Source organism: Trachurus japonicus, chromosome 1 (assembly GCF_045865225.1).
Source record: "Trachurus japonicus isolate A0001 chromosome 1, Traja_1.0".
In the NCBI taxonomy this organism is placed as follows: domain Eukaryota; kingdom Metazoa; phylum Chordata; class Actinopteri; order Carangiformes; family Carangidae; genus Trachurus; species Trachurus japonicus.
The window spans coordinates 5,961,525-5,980,779 of record NC_140907.1 but is presented as its reverse complement, the minus strand read 5'-3'; the positions used below and the strand labels follow the sequence as shown (position 1 = coordinate 5,980,779).

Here is a 19,255-nt window from a genome sequence, read left to right as displayed (position 1 = left end):
AGTCAGGTCATAAACATGAGGTGCATTTTTACCATGGTCCCGTCTCAACCATACCCCATACGTGTACAGTTGAGACGGTACCATGGTACAGTTGAGACACCTATTGAAACCCATTGATGATGACTGAACATCAATTGTAAATGCAATTAACTTTTTAAAAAATGACAATTTGACAAGATATTTCAATATAATTTCATTCATTCCAAACAATGGAATATTATTGTATTATTAATATAAATATTAGTATATTATAATTATATAACATACAATTATACTATTCATATTAATATAACACTGTTCAGGTATCACAAATATTAGTTCCATTTTCTTTATAACATCGTTAGCCTATACACTGCAGAACTTAACAGTGATGTGATGTAATAGAACTCTATCAGGGTACAGTTGAGGCATTGTGTCTCAACTGTACCCCACTGACCACTTTGTGTATTTCTCTAAATTGTGCAGTGACCTAACATAGTAGGATAGCATGAAATATGTGAGTTTTTAGGGCACAAAATAACGTTTGCAATGATGCAAGTTGTGTTTGATGGTCACAAAAGGATAATAAGCTATTCTTTGTGGAAAGGACATGGTAAAGTGAAATTCTTACCCAAGTAAAAAGACTTTTGCTGATATCTTTGGACTGGAGATGTTAAAACTCTCCAAATTTCCCACAGCCAAAGAGGATGCTAATATGCATGTGCTGAGTAAATGGCCCACTGCACCCAAGGGGCCCCTGTGACATATTTGGTTATTCTGTGAGTTTGTGTTAAGAAGTGCCTTCCCACTAAGTTTAACTAATGAACAACCCCCTTCCAATGTATTGTGAAGCTGTATTTAATTATTATTATTTTTATTTTTATTTTTACAGGAGATTGGAAAATAGGAGTATGAACTCATACCTTGAACGCAACAAGTACCCCACCCCCTCCCTCCCTCCTCGCCGTTGTGGTTTGTACCTCATGTGTCATGAACGCAGCTCTACTTCAGACACCCAACACAGCCGACATGGACCGTCAAGCTGCACACACAGACAAGCCGGAAAACACCGCACGCCTTCAAATTAAAGGCGCCAGCTTCTTTGGTATCGTTGTTTCTCCACGCGGTTTCCAACTGTTGAGTTAACTGTGTGTCTTTTTAAGAGGAGTTGTGGCTGCGGAGACACCTCGACCATCTGCTACATTTCAGCCGGGCTGCACACCTGTGTAATCTACCTTTGGTCAGTTGTTGCCTTTTATTATTAGGCTGTTTGGCTTTTATTGTAGGCTAGTGTTCAGCCTAAATGACAGTTGTCTGAATAGTTGCTTTAACTATAGCCTAATCACATTTCTTGCAGCTCGCATACCACGGCTTTTGCATTAAGCTATTCGGCTACAATTAAGGCTTTTTTAGTAGTCACATTTGGCCTCTTTTATTCATATTGTTGAAACCCAGACCGGAAGGCGTGTCATTGAAAACTACGGCGTCCTTGACAGGCTGGTCCCACAAACCCGCACCGCCACAACAGCTGGGGGAGGATTTCCGACCGAGTCACAGCGAAGATGGTGGCAGCTACAGGAGAGGAGATAGTGCGCTCGCCCGGATAAGACGGAAAGGCAGCCGCCAAACTCCCGCAGTACGCCCGTCTTTATTTTTTGCCCCCCCCAACTCCAGCAGAGGGATATATCAGGAGGAAAAGGGGTGGCAACCAGCAGCGGACGGAAGAGGACGCACCACAGTCAGAGCGCACAGTGTTGTATTTGTTGGACACATGCATGCCAGCGAAAACTAGAGCTATCCAGACCCGAGGAATTGGTTGAGATAAGGAGTCATTGCAGTTTTGTGGGGGCGGTTTTTGATAATCCCACCGAGGACACATCCAAGGGGTTTCCTTTATTGCTCTGGGGATTTTCTACTTCTTTGCTCTGGGGGGAATGCGAGGGGAGGAAATCCAGCCTCCAAATAACCAGAGACTCCTAACTGGGTCTCCTCTCCAAACGCAGGAAATACGGCCTGGGAAAAAAAGTTTGGGAGCTTTTGGAAGCGAGAGGGGGCCTATCGCTGACGTTCTGCACGCTTTTTTTTACGACTTGTTTTTAAGTATTACTTTTTGTGTGTGATGGACACTCCTGCTATTCCACAGAATAAGTTGAGGAAAAACATTCAAATGTTAACACTTCGTTGGTGTTGTTATTGCAAGAGTTTTGATCATCACTATTTATAGACCAGCCTGTTCCGACCGAGGCTGTTCCTCATAGCTGTATGTTTTGCCAACTGCGCGCAACAAGTTGCAGACACTCCCAGCAGAGGCAAACCTACGCTAATTTGGGCCAGTGGATGGTATTTTCTGTGCTTCTCTTTTCGGATTACGCGTCTTTGAATAGCGCATACCCCTCCCCGACCCCCTCTTTGGAAGGCAGAGGGGGAATAAACGGTGGAGATCCGGAGAGGGAGTTCAGGAAAGGACGGGGCTGGATCCGTGGGAACAGGCCTGCCTGTCAGGCCTCTTCTGATCGGATTCTTGGACTGGACAGAGCTCCGAAATAACTCAGCCTGGAATATTTGCAAGGGCCCGCTGGAATAAAGATGGAAGGCCAGTGTGTGAGAATAAGAACTGTAAAGCCTTAGGAGACTGAGCAGTAAATAAGAAGGGATGGTAAAGTCTGCTTAATTACACATAAAGCTTTTTTATTAACGAAATGAACAATTAATTCCTGGATGGGCAATACTTTATGTGAAGCCATCACAGTATATAAAATTAATGTAAAGCAAGAATTATTCATTTTTTTGAGATATCTGATTGCTACTTCAGAAACAATATTTTTGTGTTGTTTCCACGCTTTATTTTAGCACTAGCTGTTCGTAACCACAAGACTTTGGGGTGTTCAGGACGCAGAAACTGACCATTTGTCACGCACGTTGCAGGGATAAGAAGACAGTGTAACTTTTGTAGCCACTTGCTGTGCACAACGCACAACTGTTGACATCCTATAGCTTATCTGTATCTGCTCATACAATGAAGCCCTGGACCTGAGCAGCACTGTGTCCCCCCCCCCCCCACACACACACACACACACACACACACAAACAGTTATTTCGGAATGAAGAGAAATTTGGCCATTTTTCCTTAAGCTGTCTGACTCTGTCATGTCAGCAGTATCGAAATATTGCGCACATCCAAGAGGAGGTAATTTCCAGTCATGTAACGTCAGGACTGACTTGATGAAGGCATAAAAAAAACCATTGCATCACTAACCAGTCCTTTCCGAGAAGGATGTTCAATTCAGGAGGCAGAAAGAGTGATGACAGTGTTTTTACCGCAGCTGGAGAGAAAGCCGGGCTCAAACCCAGAGCCTCTTTGGAGAAGGATACATGTAATGTGAGTACTGACGCAAACCCGGGGTCGGATAATGAACTGCTCAAGAAACTGGAACGACGCGTCTTGTGTGAGTGAGTGTGCAGGCTGCTGTGTGCGTAGCAAAGACGTCTGTGCCGTGCTCACCATTCATGCAGTGTGATTATTCCTACAAACACCTTTGCTCTCTCTCTCCCCCTCTCTGTCTGCCTGCCTGTCCCTCTCCCTCCTCTCCGTGCCACATGTGCACACACGGCGCCCACGCACCGCGTATAATTGCTGGGCGCCATCAGAAGATATTGTATTAATATTTAACACCTTTCCCCGCGCCCAACCACCTCCCCCCACCCCCCCTCCCTAGTTTCCGCGTCACACCAGTCAATATGGCCACTCTGCAACATCACCGGCAGCTTCTCATGCATGGCACAGAAGTGAGCTGCGACTCCAGCGGGGACGGCGCCGTCACCGTGCGGATCACCAACAGCGCGCCACACGTGCATCAACATGAGCCACTGAGAGGCGCCAACAGTGGAGCGGGAGGAGCTGGAGGCTTTGGGGCTGTGAGTAAAATGAACCCTAACCTCCACAAATACAGCATCTCCTCCAGCTGCAGCTCAGCAGACTCCAGACCAGCTCTGACTTCCACTTCCAGGGTGCAGAAGAAGGCACCGCCGCTGTTCGAGCGCTCTGCTGCACAGTGCTGGGACCCCAAGTTTGACTCCTCCATCCTGGAGGAGGCGTGCCAGGAGAGGTGCTTCCCTCAGACACAGCGGCGCTTCCGTTACGTCCTGTTCTACCTGGCCGTGGCGGCCGTGCTCTGGGGCGTGTACTTTGGGGTCAACAGTGACCGCTGCAACCCCCTGACCTTTCTGGCCCCCACCGCCTCCTTTTTGGTCCTCCTAGTGCTCCTATTTTTGTTCACCTTCACCCAGCCTTACACACGGCTGTACAACCAAACCTCCCTACTCTTGATAGCGGTCACCTTTGCCATAACCTTAGCTCCACAGATTCAGACTGCAGGTTACACTGAGCTGGAGTGGGCTGGCGGTGGGAATACCTCATATCTCTCGCCAGATGAAGCTGCACCATCTTCAACCTGTTGCATATCCCCTGTAGGCACCTTTTCCCTGTGTATGGAGGTTCTGCTGTTGTTATACAGTGTCCTCCATGTCCGTTTGTATGCCTCTGTGATGCTGGGGTTCCTCTATTCTATATTATTTGAGGCATTGGGATGGCTACCGTTGCTTCAAAGTTACGATACAGGATGGGAAACGGGATTAGCGCGTCCAGCTTCTGACTGGGAAGGAGACACACTCCATTGGCTGGGCCCAGCCAAAGCTTTGCTCCACCTCTGTGCCCATGTCATCGGCATCCACCTGTTCATCATGTCCGAGGTGCGTTCCCGCAGCACCTTCCTCAAAGTGGGCCAAGCCATCATGCATGGCAAAGACTTAGAAGTGGAGAAGGCCTTGAAGGAGCGCATGATCCACTCGGTCATGCCACGGCGAGTCGCAGACGAGCTGATGAAGCAGGGTGATGATGAGGGGGGCGGTGAGAACTCTGGCAAACGTTACTCCTCCGGTGCATGCTCTGCCTCGGCCGTCTCAGTGGGCGGCGGAGGAAGTGGCGGAGCTTCACAAGCCCCGAGTGCCGCAAACCCCAAAAATCACCCTCACAACAATCACAAACGCAAGAAGACCTCCATCCCTCGCGGACAAATAATATTTAGGCCCTTCAACATGAAACGCATGGAGCCTGTCAGCATTCTCTTCGCAGACATTGTAGGTTTCACCAAAATGTCTGCCAATAAGTCAGCGCCAGCCTTGGTGGGCCTTCTCAATGACCTATTTGGGCGTTTTGACCGGCTCTGTGAACTAACTTGTTGTGAAAAGATCAGCACTCTGGGCGACTGCTACTACTGTGTGGCAGGATGCCCCGAGCCCAGACCGGACCATGCCTACTGCTGTGTGGAGATGGGCCTGGGCATGATCCAGGCCATCGAGCAGTTCTGCCAGGAGACGTGCGAGACCGTCGACATGCGTGTCGGTGTTCATACGGGCACGGTCCTGTGTGGGATCCTGGGAATGAAGCGCTTCAAGTTCGACGTGTGGTCGAATGATGTCAATCTGGCCAACTTGATGGAGCAGCTGGGCATGGCAGGGAAGGTCCACCTGTCAGAGGCCACCGCTCGATTCCTGGATGACCGCTACCAGAGGGAGGATGGGCGCGTGGCAGAGAGAGCTGGGCAGAGCGCAGTGGAGAAACTTAAGGGTAAGTTGATATTTGTTCTATATGCTTTTTTAAATGAACTGAAGTTGGATGTTAGAGAAAGAAAGAATCACTGATCTTGAACACAAGTTCATCATAAATGATTTGACATGAGAAAAAAAGAGAAAATTACCTATGAGTTTATCTACAAAGCTGATTGAGCCTGGCTTATGATAACACTCAACTTGTGATAATAAGGTGAAGAGGACAGCAAAGTCTAAATACACATGATAAGAAGAGGCCATGTCATTTCAATAAACTCAAACGTGTACGGGATAAATGTTAAATGTCTACATTCTCTCAATGTGGTCATCAAGGTTGAGTGGGGTCACTGCATGCCTAGACAGCACTAAAATATGTTATCTGACCAGTTAGTCCTGTTGAAACAGCCACCAACAGAAGCAGATCAGGCTACAAGATCAAGAGATTAGAGCACCAGGAAGAGAGACATGTTTTGGTTTATTTCAACTGGCTATATTTCAACATTGACTTAATACTAACTGTCATTGTCAGTGCTGGGAGAATATCTCTCTGAAGAAAACAAATCAATTGAAGTAATTTACTAACATGTGAAACATAGGCCAGTTAACAGTGTATTTAATGTAGTTTTGTTGCTCAAGGACGTACATTGTCCACTCCAAAAGGAAATATTTTCCTAATGCTGGTTTTGCACAAATGTGTATACATTTTAAGTTTGTTGTTTTGGAGTGAAACTCTACAGATTTATTTGGAGCTCCATATTGAAGTTACTATCCATATGCAACAAATGTTACATAGTAATACTATTAATGGATAGTTATGGCATGAGGATGGCTTGAGTGTATTTGAACAAGTAGTTAAGATGTAGTCAAACAAGGTCAGTTTTACTACACAGATCAGGCCTGCTCTTGGACTAAGTGCAGTTTTAAATCATGCAAACAGTGTATAACCTTCATAGGCTGTTTGTCCTCTTATCCCTGACTGACTGTGTTTGTGGCTTGTTGTGTGGTTGGCTAGAATGTTAAAGCAAGAGATCGCAGTTGGTAAGAGGAGGGCCGAGCGGCTTTACTGTTCTGAAGCAGGTATTGTACTTGATTCCACTGGATTAAACAGTTGATCACCATATTGTGTCCGCTACTTGTAGGATAGGAATAGTAGGGGGATGGTGCAGACGCCAGACAGACAGAGACCAGACAGAGGCTGGTAAAAGATATGGAAAGAAATTTGACTTGACTGCCTGCTGCTAGTCCATGCATGGATCATGCTACTTGCTAAGTGGAAAATTCATCAATTCAGCAATTGCAACTGTGTGCTTGGCAGTAAACCTTAAAGGCAGGCCTTGCATTTAGTGCACGGGGATGCCATAGGTCTTTAATGAAATAGAAGATAAATGTTTTGATGGTTACAGACTTAAAAATTAAAGTGCACATTTGCTTGCTTTACTCCGCTGCTGGTCAGATTAAGTTTTTCTAAGACAGCACTTGGAGCTCTGGTGATATGAAGGACCTTTGTTACACAAACACACACCCACACAGACACAAACCCAGACACCAACACACTCAGTCTGTCTCAATAGTCTGTGAAAAGCAGCATCAATGGAGCTAATCTCTCCAGCAGGGAATTCCTCGTGGACCATCTAATCTTAGATCTCTAGCGAACAGAGACTGTCTGTTCTATTGTCAGGCCTTATGTCAGAGTATATTCACACTTGGCTCTAAATGGTGCCATCACTCTCTATTTCCAGACTAGTGAACAGTGACAGAGTGAGATATTGACATGCAGCCTTTGTTCAGGGAGAGAAAAGGGGAGAATGGCATCTAGTTTCCAGCTGAAAGAGGGACCCACATTTTCCTGCTCAGAGAAAGAGATGACCTTAACAGTTAGCTTCTGTAGCACAGGGAAAGTGTTTGGCACAGGTTTTTGTAGGTAAATCGTTCTCAGAAATCAGCATGCCCCCTCTTTTTGAGAGAAATGAACAGCCGGCATCATATACTGAGCGAGGTAACAGCTGTTTTGCACAGGAGACTGAATGGCTGGAAAAATGACATTTTTGTAGGTGTTGATGAAGTTTGTTTGCTCGTCTGAGATTGATTAATTTGCCAGTGATTTTTCAAACCACCTGAATGTGTTTGTCTGTTTGAGGCATCCTTTCCCCTGAAAATCAAATCCATTCTCTTTGAAGTTTTGTGAATTGTTGTATCACTGGGCCCACTGTCGTCATGCCCATTTTCTTTTACAACAGATATAAGCTTTTGCTTTCATTGCACATCAAACCACTCCTCCATTTCGCTTGAATCTCACAAACAACAGTTAGTAGCTGGCCAGGTACGTACATAGTTTGTTAAAAAGTACATGGAGGTTAAAGGGATAGTTCACCCAAAATTCAAATTTCACTCATTATCTACTCACCCTCATGTCGACTAAGAGCTGGGAGAATTTTCAGAGTCCTCCGTCCCTTCTCTGAGTTACGAGGGGTCCGCGCAGCAGTATTTGTCCATATAATGGTTGTCAATGGATACCAACTTTCTTCGTCCAAAAAACATCCAAATACCTCTATACTGCTCGTCTGTAATGTCCCTCTTGTATTGAAGCCCCGACATGAGAAATATAGACTTATTTAATTTTTTTCGGAACAATTTCTCATGTCGGGGCTTCAATTCAAGAGGGACATTACAGACGAGCAGTATGGAGGTATTTGGATGTTTTTTGGTGTGTCTTTTTTGACGAAGAAGAGTGAGCACCATTCACAACCATTATATCGTCGCTGCCCGACGTAGAACACGTATGTCCAAAACGGTACTTTTACAGGAAATGGAAAAAACACCGTAATTTCACAGTGTTTGAATGTGGTATCATCAAATTTGCTACAATAACATTAAATGTGGTCATACACATGTGAGTGTCATGATATAATCCACATTTTACTAAAATCGTGTTTAAATGGATTTACGTGTTTATTTTTACCGCGACGGCGGAGATACGTTTTTTTCTCATCATTAATTAGAATGGCCAGATCGCGTTTCATTGACAGCTTAATGCGCTCTGATGTTTTTTTTTTAAATGCTACGTTACATATCATCCGTATTTTCTTCACATAAAACATGTAAGCTGAATGAAATAAACAGTTGCCTACCTACACAACTACACACTGTTATGGCTATGATGGCAAAAGTTACACAGACGTTGCCTGACTGCACTTCCGTCCTACCGTAGCCTACTTTTTTTTTCTCTTCACTCCTCTCAGTCTCCACGTCTCCGGATGGGGGGGGTAAACATCGTCCTTCTTACTGTAGGCTACTTAGTATATTAACTGCTGCAAGCCATTATCAAACCACTAGTTTACTAACAATACATAACAAATGACTGACATCTTTAGCTTCAGTAAACTCCAGCAGCTGACTTCTGGTGCATTTCTCTTCTGCAGTTGAAGCTGGTAATTACGACCAGTTTAGCTCAATATTGCTACTGTACCACTGGACTAGAAGATCATAAAGCAACAAGCCTTAAAGCAACAAAATACTTAGTAAATAATTTATGTACTCTGCCAAAAAATATGATAGAAATTCCATGTGTTCAACAGACAAGGATCATGCATGGCCCAAGTCATTTAAAGGTGCACCAAACAACAACATACCAACAATACATGCATCAAAGAATTGTATTTAATAAATAAATAAATACACAGTGGTAGGGAAACCCATCACAATTAGGTATGTAGTGTGTTAATTGCAACATTGTATCTATGAAGTTGAACATACAAAACAGATTTTTAAAAAAGTTTCATTTTTAATTTTGTGCTTGTGTACTGCAGTTGTATGAATGTGTTTCTTGTTTGTGTGATGGTGCACAGCTACCACAGTTTAATTTGTGCTGTGACTGCCTTGTGTACGGCTCAGGTTCTTTGGTGTTGTGGTGAAGCTGGAGGTTTGGGAGGTCCAAAGCCAGGTGTCATGACAACTCTCTCTTTTCCTTACAGGTGTGAGGAGTGTGCTGGCTCACTGTGAGACCAGAGGTGTGTCCAGTGTCAGAGCTACAGGAAGGACCAACAGGTTTAGATGACCCCCTGTGTGAGGGATACCAGAGGTGGGTGAAACCCCAGCATGTGGACTTCCATGGGGGAAAAGAGGTATGGTTGTAGTGAGATGTGCACCAAGTCCATGGACATGCTCCCTGAACGGGAGAAGACTGTGACACAGCTTGTACAATGGTTGAGGATGTGTTTTAATGCCAGTACCAGCTAGACTGGTGCTCTTGGCCTGGCTGTCAAGCTGTTACATTAGTTCACTGCAGACTCAGGTTTTAAACCAGTAACCATTCTCTTCCTTTACCAGTCTGACTGTATGACTCGTGGTCAAGCTGCACTTTAGAGGCTGGGACCCTTGCAGCTTGACCAAGAGTCATACAGTCACACACATGACTGTATGGATGTGTGACTGCACGTATGTGTGTGTGCCATGTGTGCATGTTCACGTGTGTGTTTATGCCTCTGTGTGTACATGTGTGTGAGTGCCTGTGCAGCTGTGCGTGTGTGCCTACGAAGGGAGAGAACAGTCTCCTCTCACCTGAGTGAAATCTGTGTCTGGATGTGTGACTGTATGACTCTTGGTCAAGCTGCAAGTTCAGGGCCCAGCCTCTAAAGTGCAGCTTGACCAAGAGTCATACAGTCACACACATCCAGACACAGATTTCACTCAGGTGAAGGGAGACTGTTCTCTCCCTTCACCTGTGTAAACAAGTCAGACTGGTAAAGGAAGAGAATGGTTACTGGTTTAAAACCTGAGTCTGCAGTGAACAAATGTAACAGCTTGACAGCCAGGCCAAAGCACCAGTCTAGCTGGTACTGGCATTAAAACACACCCTCAACCATTGTAGAAGCTGTGTCACAGTTCAGGGAGCATGTCCATGGACTTGGTGCACATGGGTGTTCCTCACACATCTCACTACAACCATACCTCTTTTCCCCCATGGAAGTCCACATGCTGGGGTTTCACCCACCTCTGGTATCCCTCACACAGGGGGTCATCTAAAGATGTTGGTCCTTCCTGTAGCTCTGACACTGGACACACCTCTCTTGGTCTCACAGTGAGCCAGCACACTCCTCACACCTGTAAGGAAAAGAGAGAGCTATCATGACACTTGGCTTTGGACCTCCCAAACCTCCAGCTTGACCACAAGAACCTGACCCGTACACAAGGCAACCTCAGCACAAATTAAACTCTGGTAGCTGTGAGTGAGTGTATGCATGCTGTGTGTGCATGTGTAACTTGAATTGATCTTGACTCGTGATCAAGTGCATCATAAAAGGCATGAAAGTCTTAAGGTAAAACTTCAGTTCAGTTTTCAGTTCTTGCAGCTGCTTGAATTTCACAGCTGTAATCTTTTGGCTGGAGTAGAGTGGGGCAACACTGGCACACTTCTTCCTGAGAGACGGGGATGGATAGGGTTCCCAGTTGTCATTCCCAGTTGAGTGGAGTACTTTATACTCCATAGTGCCATCCACATTGTACCTAGTAGAAAAGAAAAAACAGAAGGGGGGGGGGGGGGATTTCATGAAAACAGTCATAATTTGATGAATTGAACATTAAAAAAATGTATGTAATGCTAATGTTTTATATTTTACAGCACTACATTTAAAATGAAGTCAATATTTGTGGGGGAAAAAAGTACAGTATGATAAAAACTACCTGACTGCTCAGAGGTGCATGACTTCTCAGCGTGTGTGTGGATTTTTGTTTGTGAGAAATGTGTGCGTGTTTTTGTTTTTCATCAGCAGATTTGTTTTCAAGTGAATTAACAAAGAGGAACACATTTGGTAAACTGAATGCAATGTTCACAATATTCAAAAATGAGCTTGCATTATCCTTTGCTTTGACTGGCAACTGAATACAGCAATGGTTTACTTTTCTCAAAACTAGATCTGTGACAGGCTTTGGTCTTTAAGTTCTACACAAACCCAATATGGAGATGTGGAAGTGTAATGTAATCTAATAATAATAGGCTACCAACCCTCATTGGCTATAGTACTCCAGGTCATCACCAGAATCATTTTCAAGCAAATCTAAGAACAATAAGGACAAAAACACATTTAATACACTGAATGCAATGTTCCCAATATTCAGAATTGAGCTTGAATCAGTTGATTCGACCGGCAAATTTTGAAAACCTCAGTTGCTCTGTACTTCATCATCTCTTATCATCTCTTAAAAATTCTTGATTCAGAATTTTGAAATTTACCCACATACTAGATGATGGTCTATAACTCTGAAATACAGCAGAAGTTTGCTTTATCAGAACTAGCTCTGAGACTGACTTTGAGCTTAACTAACTACACAAAAACAAACATGGGGTGTTGGAAGCAAAGTGTGTAATGTGATAATCATGATAAGCCACCAACCCTCATTGGGCAGGTGTATCCTCTTCATCATGGTCAGAGTCACTACCAGATGAATCTAAGAACAATAAAGAGAAACGGGTTTAGTGCACTGAATACAATGTTGACTTTGATGCTCTGGCTATCTCAATCCTAGTTTCCAACAAACCTTCCTCACTGCTGACCCTCACATTTGCCACAAGTGCCTCATAACTAATGTTGACAAACTCACACATGCCCTTTAATGACACAGACATCCTAAGAGGAGGGAGAAAAACACATAAAAAAACAATTGTGTGCGCTACACAAAGTACACAACGTTTAAAATACTCGACCACGGAAACATCGGGGTCAGTATTTTTTTTTTTTTTTTTATCTGGTCAGTTATTGAGAGTGAGGAGTCACGTGCCGATTTGGTCTAATCTGGGCGGGGTTTGAGCTTTTTACAGTCCGGTCGGCCATGATGGAAGGAGACGCTATCGGTTGCCAGGGGCAACGTCATCAGAACAGCACAGAGACGGACTAAATTCTAGCTCTTTTTTGCGCCAACAGATCAACAAATTACAAGAAAGAATAAGGAGAAAGTAAATCACTGGAGCAGTTTTTAACACAGCAGTGATTTCCAGGCATTGTAAAACAGTAAATTACGGAGTAGACGATTTTGTTTTGCCCATAGACTAGTAAGGCTTTTGCCACCGGAATCCTTCCATCATGGCGGAGAAGGGGGGTGGGGCCCTGAGCTGTGACGACAACTCCTCACTCTCAATAAGTTAGTAGATTGACGTGAGCTAGCGCGCTACTGCTAATGAGTTACACCAGGGTTTTCACTCAAAGATAAAGCCATTTTACGGTCACGTTCATGACCGCAGTATTATAAGGTCTTGCTCCTTTGAGTTTGATGGCAAAAATACGTGTTTGAGTGAATCTCATAATAAAACCAAGCTGTTATCAACCGAGTTTATTTGCCTGCTAGCAAGCTAGGTATGCTATGCTAAATACGTCAGCTAAGCTCTCAATAAAGAGTGTGGCATTAACGTTACTTCTCTGAACGAAATAAAAGCAATTATTAATAAATGTCAGCTAATGTTAAGTTGAAAATAGTCGACAAACAATAACAATCGTTTTCACGTTACCTTGACATTGTTATGACCAGCTGCTGTTGCTCCCAGCGAGGTTTGTGGGAGGGGGGAAAAATCGCCGACAGGACTGTTCCACAGAAGCTGGAGATACGCGCTTTGATTGACAGCTTTGACATCAAAGGGAGTTACGTGAAAAATAGATGAGGTGATTTCACATCTTTTCACTGGTCATTTTGATTTCCAAGGCTTACTGTTCACGGAGGGACACCTGATCACTCTAATTGTTGAAAAAACTCAAAATCGAAAAAAATGGACATACGTGGTTTTCATTGGACAGCGACGATATGGACAAATACTGCTGCATGGACCCCCCACCCCGTAACTCAGAGAAGGAACGGATGACTCTGAAAATTCTCCCAGCCCTTAGTCAATATGGGGGTGAGTAGATAATGAGTGAAATTTGAATTTTGGGTGAACTATCCCTTTAATAAATCTCAGCACATACAGTTTCAAAATTGAGGTTTCAGAAATCATTTAATCAGTTTCATGTGTGGTATACTGAATCATTTGGTTTATTTCTTTAATTCCTCACCTCCCACTGGCTGTCTGCCCCCCCCCCCACCAAGTTACATATCCCTCCCTCTGCTTGTGCTTATTCTCATAGTGTTATCACATTCATTGCCCCAGACTCTCACCTGTCACCCAGGCCTGTTGTGTAACTCTACTTTAGCGCTGTCTGTCTGTCTGTCTTCAGTCAAGGCTTTGCTCTAGATCCCACAGCAGGCTGAATGATTTGTCTCAGATAGAGTGCTTTCAACCTTTCATTTTCTGTTAGTCCCTGAATACCCATCTCCCTGCTCTCCTTTAAACAAGACCTGAGCACAAACTAAGCTTTGTTTGACCATGAATGCTGTCAGTTGTTAAGATACTGTAGTTTCCCAGTAGTTGGTTCTGAATTGCACTTAAAATGATGTATGTAATGGATTGTGAAGGATGATTGAGCCACAAACAATCTCCCATCACGCGCAATGCAGTGCATGGAAGGGATGAGTCATTTCTCTGTTGACAAATATATTAATTATGCAGGTATGCAGTAAAGGGTTTAAGTAAGAGGCAAAATAAGCAATGTTCTCAAGGCTCACAGCACTCGAGTGATAGATGAGAGGTCTAAGATTGTTAAAGCTTGAACTGTACAAACTTCTGAAAAGTACACGGTTTACTTGTATTTCATATCCACAATCCATTTATGAAATTGAAATATAATAGGCTAAATAAGCTGCTCTAAAGTGTAAAAAAGGTCAAATTAAAAATTAGAAAATTACCATGGCTATTTGGAAAACATAAAATAGGGCTCATGCTTTCAAACTATCATTATTACTTAAACTATCACTTACTGAATAGGTAATGAAGGAAAGGCGAAAATACAGCGCACCGTGCAGAGCTCAAACCTCTCCCCCCCCTCCAATCTAAAAACAACTTGCACCGACAATTAAAGGTAATAAACCTACTCCGAAAACTATAGGGATTATGGCAATAGGTGAATTTGCCAAAATGTTGAAATATCCCTTTTAAGTAACTTCTAATTGGGGCACATGCGTACTTATGAGAACAAATATCAAGCCTTGTTTGATGCTGTGGGATTTTTCCTATCATATATCATTTGCCAGTGAGAGACTGTGATTTTACATCCTCCATTTTCCCGGTCTTGAATCTGAATTTCACTCGTGTCACTGGCTGCTTCCAGTCTCTCTGTCTGACTGCTTGTGTCTCCTCCATCCTCTTTAATCCAGCCCTGCCATTTCTGTTCCTGGCATACATACACACTTGTATTTCACTGCAGGGGGCAAGGACTGCGGTTTCGTGCCCCCAATATTTTTTGTTTGTTTAGCTTGTCTTTATATTCTGTCCGTCAATGCTGTGTTAATACCTTTTCAGGCTTCCCTTGATGAATGTTCTAGATTGGGCAAATGAGGTTGTAGGGTTTCTCTGTATGCCTGTGTCTACATTTGAACTTTACAGTGTAGTATAGCAGGAAGTTGTGCACCTGCAGACTCGAGATTTGGAGCCTGAACCCTTCTCATGGTGTCGGTGACACCGGCACCTTGTTGGTTTCAATCTGTGTGAGTCCAGAGGTACTTCTTGTGTGTGCATATTTGTATTCCAGTACAGTGTGTTGCAGTGAGAACTCCATGCCCTTAGGCTGGTTAATCTGTGTTAGATCAAATGTGTCACCTAAATATGCAGCACCAAATGGCAGATCCTTAATCATAACCAGGCCAGACCACAGTGGGTCATGGGCTTTGACAGTTTACTCTGTGTTTGTCCCCATCCACTGTTTTTCTGTGAAATAATTTGTAAAAGCAAGATCATTGATGTGAAAAATACGTTGATTTTCAATCCACTATACTTTATCATAGATAATGCTGGTTGGCAAATCCTTTTCTGCAGACTAACGACAGTGGAAATCCCTTCACCTTCCTATTGTTTAATCTTGTGCAGTAATGGCAATTTCACATGTAGATCATAATGACTCTGATCTAAGTGGCAAATACAGACATTCATCACTTGGTTTGAAATTTAGTGAGTTTCAAAGAAGGGATCAGTACAATAACTTCTCTGATGGTGATTCATGTCATGTAACATTCATTGAGGCTCTTCATAGCAGGCCTCTTCACAAGCAACATCTTGACATGTCATAAGAAGAAAAGCACAGGTGTGTATAATAATGAAATGAATGATGGCTGAATTGCTTTTAGCTGCTTGAGTCTCAGGGTCCGGGTATTGTTCATGCTGACTCACTGTCACACTGTCATGGCTTCCAGGGACACTTGAGTAGGACAGAATCATTGTCAGTATATTTAATAACACCTGTGTGCTTTTCCTATTCTAACAGCTCAAAATTTGCACTTTATTACTTGCCTAGCCGATGATCAGAATCGTCTCAGCTGACAAACTTAACAACATTTCAAGTAATTTCCAGGCAAACGTACTGAAAATTTCAGGTCTAATATTTTGAATGATTTTTTTTGACGTATGAAAAGCTCCTTTGACACAACAAGAGTGTCTTGACAGCAGTAGAGGAATGAGAGTATTACTTGTTTACTTTCTGCAGCCAAAGTTTCAGCTGTTTTTAAGCGGGTTCAGATTTTATTACAGAACATCAGAGAAGGAAGAGATGAGCTAAGAGTTAGAGCACCAGGAAATGTGTTCTTTCTGCGGCAGCACCACATACACGGCATGCTCTACAAGTGACTGTGTATCTGTATCTGTGTTTGTGTGTGTATGTTTTATGATAGAGGTAAAGCATCCAGGAAATAAAACTAAATTGATTGGTGAAAGTCTTTGTGGCTAGATGCTCATGTTATCACTGAGATTTATCACTGAGAGGTGAGAACAGAGCCTTTAAAATGATTCAGACTTCCTCAAACTCTGTATGCATGTTTCATTTTCCTCCCTCTCAGCTTTTTGCATAGCCTTCCTCCTTCACTGTCACACACACTATCTTAAACATACCTTCTGGTTCTTTGGATACATAAATCACATCTTGCTTCCCTGTGTGTCTGTGTGTTGCATTTGTGTTTGTGAGGGGGCATTTTTTTTGTATGTAGTTGATAGGAGACAGTTGCCCTCAGGCTGGTGACCCATCATGGTGTTGCTTCGGCCCAGCTACTCTTACATCACTGGTTCTCAGAATCGCTCTCACTACGAGGTTCAAACGTCAACTGTAATCACTTGACTAGCTGGTCATGCAAGTGTGTCTCAGTGTCTCTGTTTGTGACTGGCTGCAAGGAATAAAGACAAAAATGTTGTCCAGCATCAGAGCAGAACCTGGGTCAATCAGACATAAATGAATGCCTAAAGGAGACAGAAAAATATATAAAAATGTGGGTTTTTGAGATGATACATTTCTAATATTATAGTTTTATTAACCTAGGTTATAATTTCATTAGAATTTGCATCACTTTATGATGATAATGTCCTGGGAGAAAAAATCTCTTGATATTTGACCTGTCTACCTTGTAAAGGTCTTCTTGGTGTTTTATATAGGCCTACACTAAAGCAATGCCCTTTGTTACATGACATGAGACAATTCTTCAATGTGTATTTTCTAGTGTTTAGGACTATGAGGCAGCCGAGGTAAAAGTCTGACTGAAGTAGAGTATAGGGAATCCACAGCTTCTGTATTTCTTTTCTTTTCAGACAGGTCACTGTTATTGCTACTTACAAGTTGTAATTGTTAAGACCGCATACTTGATTTGAAATATTTTATAACCCCTTTACTACAAATTGCATATATTCTACTAATAAAGGTTTTCTGAGGTGTTTCAGATGCTTTCCGGGCAGAGTGTGTTTCATTCAGAAATGAGCACCACCTCTTACTTTTGACAACACTGACAACAGACAACCCTGCAACACAAACATTTTCTAAAACTGTCATTTATCTAGGTAAGTAAAATGTAACTAAATACATAAGATGAAAATGCATTACTTGACTGTCTTTCCAGTGAACACACTCACATACTGCACATGAGTGGACCTACAATTACCGACATTATGCTCCTCTAACAATACTATATTAGGTACATCCTTATTCTATTATCATTAATACTGTGTGTTTGTTCCACAGAGAAAAGGGATCATGTAGATCTGGCACTGAATCATAATTATACAGTGATGGCAAGCTAACTAGCAAATGAAATAACCTCCAGAATAACAAGGGAGGACCATACAGTAGGTAGAGCTTTCTGAGGCCAGTTCTCTTTCTCCTTTTTCTCCTAATAGAAATCCAGTTGCTCTTTTATCTTCACTTGCACCCAAATATACACTTTCTGTGTCTGATCTAGTAACATTCAGTCATTGTGTCTCCCACACAGCTGTCTAATAGAGCTTATTCTATTCATCCAGCCGACATATTTCACGAGAAGTTTGTCATTCCTGTTGCTCAAGAATGTGTTGAGTCAACGGTGTTCATGTGTGCGTGTTCAGTGTAGATAAGCATGCCCAGCCCTGTCCTAGTCTGATTGCAGATGTGCAGAGTGTGTACACGCGCGCACACATATTTTAACTGGTCTTTCCAGAGAGTTGTTGTCCATGCAATATACTGTGCTATTTCTGGGCCAAGTCTTCAGTTAATTTGTGTAATTAAATCAATTTTGAATAGATGAGTCACCTGCTCATATTTAATCATTTTGACAAGTCTGTCCAGTCCTCCTAGAGCATGAGTGTGTTTTATGTAGAATTAACATGTGAATAGTCAAGTCAATTACACATTACATAAAGACATATGTGTCACATGTATTTAACAGACAATGCTATCACAGTTCTATCTCAAAGACTTTATCATGGCCACATGAAGCCATGTAATGATTTACTGAAATATGACTTGGTACAGGTTGATTCCTTCGCTCCCTCATCTCATTTACTGTTTTATTACACAGAAGGTGACTTGCGTTTTATTCCCATGTGCCACCATGCGGTAGTTTTAGGCCTGGCAGAAAAATGTGTGGCTTTAAATAGCCAGAAAATAGTTAAACATTAAGTAGATATTGACAAAGCTGACTTGCATCAACACTGAAGTTATGTGAAAATCCTATGCGCTACCAGCATGGGCTTTTTTGGGCAAAGTAACTCTCAGTTCATAGCATGCAGCACAGAGGCAGGGAAGAGCTGTGGGAAAGGAGAAGGAGAGAGGGGGATAACATTCATCAAGGTCTGTGCTGGGCTTTAAGTCATGGACATTACAGTGACATGTTAAAGCAGAAGTAAGCGATCCGGTCGTTTTGGCTAATGCTGCGTTCCAGGCAGGCTTTTGAAACCGTAAGTTACAGCTTCAAGTCACGACTTACGACTTTGTAGCGTTCCAGGCAACCCACTCGTGTTTTTCCGACCTGTTTTACCTGTGAAAGTCACTATAACGGCCACTCGTAACTTCCGACCCGTGAACTCGTACCAGATCGAACTGGTACGACTTCACAGGTCGGAAAAACACGAGTTACAAGTTGCCTTGAACGCACCATAACGTCTTGTCAGCAGATGGAGTTAGCAGCCCCCGCCCTCGTCATGGATCTATTGGTCCTCGTCCCTACGTCACCACATTCACGCGCATCCCTTGGCTGCACACACAGCCCTTCATGCCGTTCTCTCTCCTCATTGGATAAAACTTGTAGGATACGAGAAAAGTTTTCTCCTCGGCTCAGAGCAGAGCAGAGTGACTGAGAGACCCAT

General features: G+C 43.1%; 1 protein-coding gene and 1 long non-coding RNA gene across 3 annotated transcripts in view; one reads left to right on the top strand and one right to left on the bottom strand.

Moving 5' to 3' along the window:
• Nucleotides 1-1,475: 1,475 nt before the first annotated feature.
• The window catches only part of LOC146991300 (adenylate cyclase type 9-like), a 66,966-nt gene continuing 49,186 nt past the window's right edge, over nucleotides 1,476-19,255 (top strand). For both annotated transcript variants that reach the window (XM_085801388.1, XM_085801302.1), the window contains exon 1: nucleotides 1,476-5,605. In XM_085801388.1, the coding sequence (XP_085657514.1) occupies nucleotides 3,718-5,605 (1,888 nt within the window). In that variant the 5' untranslated portion in view covers nucleotides 1,476-3,717. The remainder of the gene's footprint in view (nucleotides 5,606-19,255) is intronic.
• LOC146991301 (uncharacterized) lies at nucleotides 11,012-13,290 on the bottom strand. The gene is made up of 4 exons (XR_015037837.1): nucleotides 13,085-13,290; nucleotides 11,976-12,030; nucleotides 11,588-11,639; nucleotides 11,012-11,088 (listed from the first exon to the last, which is right to left on the bottom strand). It is a non-coding gene; the product is annotated as an uncharacterized LOC146991301 (long non-coding RNA).